Below are 11424 nucleotides of genomic sequence, written 5' to 3'. Positions count from 1 at the left end.
TAGTTAAGTTTTATGTAGAGGAAGTTGAGGAATAAAACAACTCACTTGTTTGGCATAATTTTAACATGTTCGTTTTATTGAATTCCAAATACATTTCATTAGGCTTAATTTTGTTGTGGTTTAATGACCGTCATTATCATGGTATTCATATGGTATTCTCATGCAAGGACATTATATCTTTACTTCTGGTAACGAAATTCAAGTGTTATTGGTGAAGATTGGTAGATTTATTCTGTTTTTAAATGAATAGGGGTTTTAACTCTCCATTATTCGGTTATGTTTGTAAATATTCGTTTTGTTTTTTTTTTGTTTTAATGAGTATACACTGAAATATATAAGTATTATTTTAATTTGGTTTAGCTACCATACAAATTATACAACATGGGCGGGTGTTGCCAGAAAAGGGATCTCCGATTGCGTTTAATATTCATAATTTTGATTCAATACGTTATATTGTGTATACAGAACTCTCAGTGAACACAAAGAATATGTTGTTACTAATTATATACACGGTTTAAGTATAGCGGTAATATCATTCTACATCTTTTAAATATTCAGAAGACTCTGTGGAGGCGATTCCGCAGCCCCTTTGTCATTTGATTAATGATTAGAAGATAGTTTATGATTTATATTAATAGCATATATCTGGTATTGTGCGCCTATATTTCTGTATGAAAGTATATGCATATCCTTCACGCTCTCAATTTACCTTCATGCACAACATTCAAGTTTGGCTAGTAGTTAAAATACCCTAGATGCCACCTGTTCTTCTGTGACTGGTTATGGCCAAAACTGATGGTTTAAGACCATTAAAGTTGCGCTCGTTTAGGTTTAAGTTATGCTTCGGTTCGACTTGACTTTATGTACACTTAAATTACTCACAAAAGCATTTAATGATGGCATTCAACTACGAGATACGCTTTATTTACAAACTGTTATGTCAAGTGATTTTCATTACGTTTTTTTTTGTTATTTTATATCTTAGCAAGCAAAAGTTTAACCGTGGCTTTCTGGTTAACATATTTATGTTATTATTGTCCACACAGCCCCGAGAGCTTGAGTATCTCTCAAAAACAAAAAAGGGAAATCAAATCGAAGTCTCTATTGTCATAGTCTCCAGATTAAAAGAGCCATACTCAATTGGAGAATCGGTATTATATACAGAATGAATTGTACACTATCCTAATATTACACATACGCCCCAGTGGCCAACATTTTTAATTGCCTGCGCGAGCATTCGTTTAAAAATTTGAGCCTAAAATACAATCATAATGATAAGTAAATAAAAATGATAGACCAATGTAAATATTTTAACTATTAACTAGGCTTACTTCACTAGGTATTGTCGCTTTCACAAGCAGTATTGTTGTCTTCAATTGGAACTTTCATCCAAGAACATTTAAAATTGTAATATATAATAGCTATTTGTAAGTGGCTATACGAGTATCTGTGTGATTATTTATTCGCTGCGCTGTACAAATTACGGTATTAGAATTGACTCTTTTAGTTAGAAAATGTTCACGTTTTTAATACATAGTGATTTAAATGTGAATAATTTAAATTACCTTTATATAGCTATTTATAATACTGGTGGCTATCTTAATACGATCGGGTAATATACAGACGACTAGAAATAATTTGTGTAAATTTGCATATTCAATGGTACAGTGCGAAAGTAAGTGCGTCTAAATATGTATGTATTTGCGGCAGTAATTGGAAACCCCAACTAAACACTAATAAAAATTTAACAACTTTAAATTAACAGGTGGTGCTTTAAACTAATGAACAACAAAAAACAACAGTGCATTTGTAAGTGAAATTTGTGCATTTAAATCAAAGTTGTGCATAGTAATGTTAACATAAAGGTTTAAATTACGGAAAATAATTTATTTACAATCTACTAGATACTTTGAAATTGTTTAAATTTATTACTTTAGAGAGATTTAATACTTCTTATACAGTAATCACTTTTAATTTACTTAGGCTTACAAAATAGTTAATGATAATTAGAAGAAGTTAATTTTAAATCTGATTGAAAATTAACTGAATGCGTCGTTAGTATAAATTAATTTATATGATAGTTTTTAGGAAAGAACACTGAAGAAACCTAAACCTTTTTAAATGTTTATTTAAAGTATGCCTTTCGCTTAATAGTATTTAGATGTAGTGAGCATATGAAGACCAAGTCTGAGGTTATATGCGCCTACGGCTATCTACTTAAGTATTATGTTTAGTACCTACATCATGCCTTGCTCATGTTATTTTAACACAAAAGCATACGGTGCATTAATATCAATGAACTAAATAATAGTGTCAAACATAAACAGTAATTATGTTAACAGAGTATTCTTATGACTTTTGATTAGCTAGTTCTTTTTATGGTTATCATTCGTGCCGAACATCAACAATTGCTTGGGTTTGATTAAAATGTTCTCTTTACACAGAAGATAATATCATCAACGGTAATAAAACTTGCAGTTCGCAGTTCAACAACAATCTTTGGCTATATATGTATATACGATTATACCGATATAAATATAATTATCATAGGCTTTGTGTGTGGATTATGTGATTTATGATATACACAAGTGTTGAGTATATATTTCCAGTTCTTTCCCTATCTTGTGTTGCAGTTTCGATTTCGATTTCGATTTTCAGAGCTTGTAAATAGAAATTCGCGTAAGCGAGACCCTAATAGTGTATATGCTTTATAGAACGATTTTGGGTCGTTTTGGGTCAGTTTGTTATGTGGGCTAATGGTATTGGTATTTGGTAGTGGTTATCGGTATTGCTGTGTATGCATATGTAGTTTCTCTGTTAGGTACATAGTTTCATTGTGTTAGTGTGGCATGTGGAATCCCCTTATTCGCTGACAAATTCGTTACTCTTTAGTTATACATACATACACTTATATGTTGCTGAAAGGTCTCCTAGGATCCCTCCATCGCTGGAACTCAACAAATAGAGAGAGAATGGGGGAAAAACTTTAACGGCACACCAAGAACAAACAATATACGTCAAACGATTTCCGACTACAACTAAAAGCTATGATATATATCAGTGACCTATGGCGAACCCATTACTGCTGCTGGTATCCCTGCGGATCGTAGGACGGCACTTGTCCTTGCGTGTATCCATAGTGGCCAGGATTGGTAACATCCCCGTAGGTCGGTGGGACATCCTCCTCCGCAATGGGCGGGGCACCGCTGGCCATGGCGAAGGGATTGTTGGCCACGTGTCCTGTGGCGCCGTAGCTAATGGCGCTCGACTGCTGCATTTGGCTCTGCTCAGTGTACTCGGGGGCACCCTATTCGAAAAAAAAAATAGTATATCTTATCATAATAATCTAACTGCTAGACTTACGAATGAGGTTTCCTTCATGTAGTCGCCCAACATGCCCGCCTGGCTAGGATCCGTGTTGGTAATGGCACCTGGTGGTGGAGCCCACACCTTTTGCTCCTCGGCCGGAGGTTCCGCCCACGGCTGCAGCTCTCCGGAGGCGAAAATGCCGTAGAAAGTGCAGCCGACCAAATGAACACAGGCGGCCAGGGTGAAGACAGTGGTCCAGCAACCGGTGGGCTGAAACAATAGAATATATAAGATATTTATCTATAAGATACAAGACAAGTATCTTTGCTACAGAAACACACTGTCATCCATAACATATTTAAATAATATGTAACTTACATTAGCCTGGATGAGACCATCAAGGGCGTAGGGCACAATGATGCCGGCCAGAGTGCCAATTCCATTCGAGAGACCCATCAATATACTGGCATAACGAGGAGCAATATCCAGGTGATTGACATTATAACCGGATATAGCAAAGCCACTGAAGGCCACGCCGCAAGTCAAGGCAAACATGGCACCCGTCTGAAAGCAAAAACTCTATAGTAATAGAAAATATAGAATATTGTTCATAACTTACCGCGGTTGAGGAGTGTGCCACGAATAGGAAAAACAGGCCCTCCATACCGAAGCCCCCGCAATTGAAGAGCTTTCGCACATTGGTGGTGGACAGGATGCCGTTCTTCCGCAGGTGATCCGCCAGCATGCCGCCAAATGGAACTATCGTGGTCATGATCAAGTGGGGCAGGGAGCCCACAAAGCCCGCCTCCTCCACCTTAAAACCGAACTTGTGCTTGAGGAACGAGGACTGGAACAGCACCAGGAGGTAGAAGTTCCAGGAGCGGCAGAAGTTCGCCACAATGATGGCGTAGACCGGCATCGAACGCATCATCTCCCGCCATGGAGTCGTCTTCAGGGATGGCATCGTCGGATGAGCCGACTCCCCCAGCGACTTCTCGATGTACTTCAGCTCGGGTATGCTGATGGCCGGATGTTTGCGCGGGTTCTCGAAGCACAACCATATCCAGAACATGTACCATATGATGCCGAACACCCCGTAGGCGTAGAACGGCGCCTGGTAGCCCACGGTATCGGCCAGAAGCCCGGAGAGCGGTAGTCCCACCACCACGCCCGCATAGGAACCGGAGAAGGCCAGCGTCGCCAGTCGGGAGCGTTCCATGGGCGGCGCCCAGAAGCGCCAGATGCCATGGCAGGCTGGATAGGTAACGCCCTAAGGAAGATTATGGAATAAATGGGTTATTCCAATGGATGTTCAATGCCGTCAGTCTCTTCACTATTAAGCAAGTTCAATATTATCCTCAAGGATATGTGCTTTATAAAATTTTAAAAATATTAAGCAGTCTCTATTAAAAAGATAAATTTAAGATATAGTTGCTTCGGTAATCGAATAAGGAAACATCCTTTTTACTAAGTATCATTCCTTCCCTTCCGAGTCGAAGAGAAATGACATACTCCCCAGTCTTTCGCACAAAGAAATCGCATTAAAATAAATGCTTTTGTTATTTTTTGCCCGCCCTGCCAGGGCCAGGACCCCCGTCCCTTTGAGGGCTTAGGACATGTTTCCATTTCACATATTTGCTTTATCATAAAGCAAAATCTAACCCTCCCCATTTTCGCAACATCACGCAGCCGTAATCCCCGGCTTTGATCTGTGGCAAAATCGAATTGGGCAAGTTGTTAGGTTGGTTGGTTGGTTGGGCTACATACCTCGAAGAGTCCTTGCAGGACCCTCACGCAAATCACCACATGACCGTGCATCAGGGTCATGGCGAATGGCACGAAGAGGTGCAGCGTGGCGGAGCTCACGATGGACAGCCCGAATATCTTGTTGGCCGGAAACTTGGAGGCGATGAAGCCGCCGGGAATCTGCGTCACCAGATAGCCCCAGAAGAAGGACGAGTCCACATGGCTCTCCACGGCGACCGTCCAGTTCATGAACACAGTCTGCAAAAATACACAAACACATTTCACGGCGTGAGTGACGGAAGCTCAACAATCATTAAAAACCGCTTCAGGCATTTATTAACGAGCGTCAAGCCGCATTCAGAGTTTCAAATGAATTTCTATGATGGGTGGGTGTGTGGGGGCGTGTCCTTTGTGCATGTATGACATTTGAGTCATACCCACCCACACACACACACGTACACACTCCCTAATTGACAAGAGCTTTTCGTCAAATGAAGCGAATTTTATGGATCCCTCCTCTCAAGAATTTGTGAATGCTCATTTGATGCCGACAATTCAAGCAATTTAATAAGCACGTTGTTAGGGAACAACTTTAACATTTAAGCAATTTTAAAGATATTTAGATTTAAAGATATTAAACTGGATATAAAGCAAGTTCTTAGTGTATTGGATTGTATGTAGTATATTTCCCAGTGAGTACTCACCCCATTGTGCTCCCCTTTGAGCTTGGCCGCCGACATGTTGCACCGCATGCCGAAGGCGATCATGAATCCCACGCAGGCCATGGTGGCGATGGTGTAGCGCGCCGGCATGCAAGGACACTCCGCCTTGCAGTACTTGTCGATCTTGCGCAGCGGCGGACGCTCGATCTCCTCGAAGGAGGCGGGCGAGTCGGGCCGGTCGTCGTCGTCGTCGTAGGCGTGGCCGCCGCCCGGTCCGCGGCCCTCCCGATCGCCGCCCTCCATCTCCTCGTAGCCCCCGTGGCCGCCATGATAGCTCTGCGATATCTCGAACTTCTCCATGTTGGGCTTCAGGCTGCGGGAGAAAGTCAAACAAATCCTTATTAATATTATTTATCAGTTGATATCACGATCTTCTAGGATTGTGTCTTAAACCAATGCTGCAGTATATTCCAAACATTTTCTCCTGGGGCATAATTCATGCCAATTAGAGCGGCTAGCTGGCCAAATCAACAGGTCAACGAGAGGGCGTGAAAACACAAATATTTTCGGCTTGTTAGCAGCAACAGCTGCCACCCCCTTCCGCTTTCGCCCACCGAAGGTGGTTGTTGTTTTCCCAAGGTTCCCCGAGGAATTGCGGTGACTTGGGGGAGGAATCGCAGGCAGAACTTGCGTCCTGGCAGTGGAGTGAAATTCAATTTTATTAAGTGCCGATAGCCGGGCTACGGGTATTTAAAGTTGATTGGAGCAGGTAGCATATAGAAGGGAATCCGCAATCGCATTTCCAGATTTGATTTCCCAGTTTAAACACAGTTAAAAGACCTTGTCATCGACTGGTGATTGATGGATGTGTGTTAGCTGATATCTGGGCTGATAACTGGGGTGACCTGGCCACCAGCCAGCCATCCCGAGCAAGCCATTAACCCGAGATAAGTGACACATCAACTGAGATATGGCCTCCTCTCACTCTGCTCGACATTTGGAATTTTTCTTCATAAATATCCAGACAAAGTCCCCATAAGTACGCAATACAAACTAATAAGCAGCCACCAGCCGAAAACAAGCCACTACAGTGGATATAACTTTGCCGTCGTCGAAGTCGAAGTCGCCGCCTGTCACATAACTCAACTGTCTGCCGCCAAAGCTACCCTCGTCTGGTCACGCAGGACCTCCTGAATAAGAGCGCAAAAAAAGGAGCTGAGGGACTGAGGACTTACGTCCTTCGAGCAACTTGCGCCTTGACCGACTTTAAGGCTGACGCCAATTTCATGCCCTTCGCAAAAGGGACTGCGTTATGTCCATCGTTAGGTTTGTTATGGCACAAAAGAGTGTTCGATTACCATTCTAAGGTAATAAATAATATGCTCACTTTTAAATCAGTCAAAAATAAACACCAGTGGCCAGAGGACTTTAAACGTTTGGAACAGAAATGCCACGTTACTTTTTAATGATTTATTCTAAATTTTGTTATTTTCAATTAAGAATATCACAGCGTCGGATTTTTTAGATATGAATTTCTTGACGACTCGCCAAACTATCCTTGGCGCTGAAGTTCCGCATTGATTGTCAGTAAAAATGTTGCAGACATTTTGGCGCCGCCCAGATTAAGGATAACTGGCGCCACAAGCTGAAGGCTTTTGTACTATTCGCCTTTGACTTTAACGTGGCCACAAAAACGCGACCATTAGAAATGTAAATGGGACATTCACAGATATATATAAATATATAGAGCTGTGTGGGGTGTATTAGTTTGTTTGCCTTGACAACTGTGATGAAGATGCTCTGGCATTCGCGGGGGAGAATGGTGTCTTGTCAGCGACACGACCGCGTTTTCAATGGCAATTCTAATTTCATTTTCACTGGCAAGGATAAAGGAACTCCTTGAGTCCCCCGACGAGGCATTTCAATTTCTTCGCGCCGAGTGCCACTCGAGTGCTTCAGCGGCAGGTCCTGTTGGCAACGGAAACGAAAACGGATACGGAAACGGCTCGCAGCTCGTAAAAATCAATTTCATTTGCCTTAAGCGCTGCAGCAGCCCTTCGTCGGTATGCAACACATTCCTTAATGAAAGCGATGTGCCACCTATTGTTCCAATTTCTAATTTAGCACCCAAGGTCCTTGAGAAATCAGACGAGGTGTGCCCATCAAATTGCATACCACACGACCACACACACACACATTCATCGAGTGTTTGCCCAATGGCCCAATATGCCCCAGTGGCACGAGTTTATTGCGTTTGGTTCGCAATCGAAGGTGCCGGAGTTGAAGTTGCCGGACACGTGCTGCCAACGTGCCCGGAATTCACCTCACCGGTGAGCTCACCGAAGAGCTCCGCATGCCACTGCGTTCGTTGTCGTTTGTAGTGAAAAGTCGAAAGTCCCAAGTCCAATGTCCTTAGAATCCCCAAACCCCCTCTAATGACTTGTTAAGCATGCCAATAATTTTACAACTTTCCGGGGCGCGCGACACGTGCCGAAGTTTCGCGACGCCGGCTAGCCGGGAGTAGGGTATCAATATCGGTACATATTTACTGCATTATCCTGGCATGGTCAAGCTCAGCCAACCACGAGCACCGAGCATCCTTGCGTTAAATTAAACTCGCTCCCTTTTGTTCTTTCGCAGCTCCATTTGATTGCAATCATATTTCATTTCGGGCATATTGCTGCCCGTCATCGGTTTACACTCGCCAGCAAAAATGTGTAGCTCTTAAAATTCATAATTTTTTCAATTCATTTTTAAAACCCAAATCCTGCTGCCTGGTGTTACTAGAGCATATCATATCGTTTCATATTGACTCACCCGCCAAACACGCCCGTCGCCTTCTCCTTAAACGCCGTCAGACCCTTCATGGTGCTGCTCTGCTAGTAGTCCTGATTTTCCTTCCCAGACTCCTGTCCTGTCTCCGCCCCTGCCTTCGGATCTCCTCCTCCTGGTCGTGGTCCTGCTCCTCCTCCTGCTGCTGTCCTTTCGCCCAAGTCAGCGTCTGCTGTGCTTCGTTGCCTTTGCGCCGTTATCACTTGGGCGCATAAATGTATTTTGTTGCCCACTTCACGGCGGATTGCCGTGTATATAAGCGTGGCGAATCGGCGGCGGTTAATTTCCGTGAAGCCGGCACAAATTTGATCACTCTATTTTCGGGTTGGCTCGTTCACTCAGCGGGGGGGATTCTCACTTGGTCGCCATGTAACTTCGATATTCGTGGAGTTTGTGCATTTTCATTTACAGTGCCTGCAAAAGAGATTTGTACCCGACTATTAATGGGTCCAGCAATTTGTGTTCTGCTGCTGATAAGCAAAAGTCTCGGTCCCGTACAATTTCATCATTTTGCACATTTCTTGTAAGCCGCTTATGTTCATAAATTCACGAGGATTTCGAAATGCTGATGATGCGGGGTAACTACTGAGCCGGGAGAGCATTTTGTAAATATTACTGGCATTGTGAGCTGTTTTGATAACTTTGTATGCTTCATTTGGTGTGAGCATGAAATTTGACACCCCTTTTGGTTGGGGTAATCTCTATCAAAAGAGTTAGCAAAGGTACGTTAATTGGAAGTATTAGAAATACAAGTTAAAAAGTGAATTCAATTTAAATATTCAATATAGTTCATAGTGAAAAGATGAGAAAATTGGAAATTATTGCCACAAGTAAGTTTCTCAGTTGAGATAATTGTCTGCATTCTTCGGCGTTTCATAGTGAATTCCCTAGAAGATTCCATTAGAAGCTCCTCCCCCAAAAAAAGTTTGTACTTTTGACCTTTGGCCGCAACGCCTACTTACATGCCACACCAGAGTTACGTAATCCATTTCGTAGTTGGTGCAAGATTATATAATCGGCCTCTAGTTGCAACTTAAGCACAGATATTTTTGGTGATTAAATTGGCTTAAATTATGTTTTAGTAGGCAACGAAAATCGTTTAGTTTATTTTCTTTGTTGGTTAGGATATCACAAATAAGGTACACAGATAACAGATAATATAGCTTGAATATTCACTACGCGATACGCTGCAAATGGGATAAAAAGGGATTTATAATTAGGAGAAAATTTATTTAATTATAAGTTTTATAAGAATATATATATTTTAGGTAATCTGTTAGAATTAATCTTTAACCATGCTTTTAACCATGGATTTTATTTATTGATAGAAAGTCTCACATTTTCTGAGCAACACTCGCCCGCAGAAATAGAAATAAAACTAAAGTGAAAAACTGAAAACTTTGGATAAACCAATTAAGAACTTAGTATGTGGGACGACAACATCCAGACAGAGTTTGACCACGAGACCGGCGGCAGGTTGTCTATAGAACCGACAACGACGACGACGACGACGAGGACGATGGTGATCCGTATCCAACTCTGTCTGAAGACTGTGTGACGTCCAACTCGAAATCAGCCGCGATGTGGACCTCCAGATCGGCGGAGGACAGGTGGCGGCGGAACCTGGATACATAAGCTGCCATCTCGGCCTGGAATGTATCACATGCACAAGTATGTGCGGTGGGCAGGGTAAGGGGTGGGGGTGGGAGGAGCGTTGTATATACACTGGAAATTTTCAACCACTGGAATGTGCGAGTTTTTCTTTTCAAGGGTATTACGAGGCGTTGTCAGAAAAACGTAGATTTCTCAACTTCTAGCCGCTGGCGAGCACTTTTTCGAAACACTTTCGATATTAGCACGATTATTCGGATATTTTGAACTATATTTTTTGATTTTTTGATATAATTTAGATGTGTTTTCCCAGCTATATACCCGCAGCTCCAGGCTCGCTTTTTGGCCTCAGCAGGACAACGCACGAAGTGAAACTAAAAGCGCCCGCATTCGCCTTTCTTGTCTGCCCAGATGGATGTCCTGCCAGAGGATTATGCTCCTCCGCAGCATAATCAACGCAACCGTCCCGTTCGCACCCGCTGTGGTGAAAAGCTCGCCACGCGGACGACAGCTGCGCAGGCCCGAGAATCCTTCGAGAGTCCTTCGTCCTTCGGCATTGGTCGACGGCGGATGGCAACTGTAGCAGTTGAGACTGCGGCCCGGTGTGGGGGAATGGCATGCCACCTGGCCAAAAAGGACCAATCAGAGGTCCTGGTACATGGGAATGTCCTCCTCCTGGGTTGGCATGCGAATCTCAGTCGTGCGTGAAATGCTATTAACATGTTGCCAGGCCATTTTCCATTGTTTTCCTCGTGGCACACAGACGTCCTGCGTCCTTCTGCCGACTTTTCATAGAATGTCAGCCATTTTGAATATTTTCCCCTGTCTGCTTGGAGGCTCAAAATGCCTCCAAACTCTGTAAATTTTTGGGAAAATACTCCGATTTATGGATGGGCATTTACAACTGAATCGTGAAGTTTGACCAGCAATAAATAAGTGAGTCCTTTGCTCTCGGTTTTGATCGATTCGAGTCAGACGTGATGTTTTTTATTTTCGCACATTATTTTCGCACAGCTTAAAATCTATCTAATGGTTTATCATTAGTTACAGGGCACTTCAACGGTGACAAAATATGTCATTAATTTTGTTAGAATGCTTGAATGGTTTTTTTAATTGTTTAAGCTTTTATATTTAGCTAGTTTATGCACCGACCACATTTCACATTGCGCTGTAAGCTTGTGTCTTAAAATGTAATATTTTAACTTTAAAAGCTTTGTGAATATTTATATCTATGCTATTAATATTTTTATTAGAAAGTCCTACA

At 42.5% G+C, this 11424-nt stretch overlaps 1 protein-coding gene across 1 annotated transcript; it reads right to left on the bottom strand.

Annotated features, from left to right (window-relative positions):
- Positions 1-72: 72 nt before the first annotated feature.
- On the bottom strand, positions 73-10078 carry LOC122614972 (vesicular glutamate transporter 1). The gene is made up of 9 exons (XM_043789770.1): positions 9888-10078; positions 9512-9736; positions 8535-8963; positions 5760-6090; positions 5077-5313; positions 3929-4579; positions 3688-3873; positions 3364-3579; positions 73-3307 (listed from the first exon to the last, which is right to left on the bottom strand). The coding sequence occupies exons 3-9, from the start codon at positions 8582-8584 to the stop codon at positions 3080-3082; spliced, it is 1899 nt and encodes a 632-aa protein (XP_043645705.1). The 5' UTR covers positions 8585-8963; positions 9512-9736; positions 9888-10078; the 3' UTR covers positions 73-3079.
- Positions 10079-11424: the final 1346 nt, after the last annotated feature.

This window comes from Drosophila teissieri, chromosome 2L, assembly GCF_016746235.2.
Source record: "Drosophila teissieri strain GT53w chromosome 2L, Prin_Dtei_1.1, whole genome shotgun sequence".
Classification (NCBI taxonomy): domain Eukaryota; kingdom Metazoa; phylum Arthropoda; class Insecta; order Diptera; family Drosophilidae; genus Drosophila; species Drosophila teissieri.
Note: the sequence above shows the minus strand (reverse complement) of the source record. Positions and strands in the feature narration are given on the sequence as shown.

Bases quoted from the DNA above. Each gene is read 5' to 3' on its own strand.
- LOC122614972 (XM_043789770.1), bottom strand. From the start codon at position 8,584: ATGAAGGGTCTGACGGCGTTTAAGGAGAAGGCGACGGGCGTGTTTGGC. The intron at 5,314-5,759 runs GTGAGTACTCAC...GTATTTTTGCAG, and splicing joins TCAAAGGGGAGCACAATGGG to ACTGTGTTCATGAACTGGAC. The intron at 3,874-3,928 runs GTAAGTTATGAA...TTTTGCTTTCAG, and splicing joins TGGCACACTCCTCAACCGCG to ACGGGTGCCATGTTTGCCTT.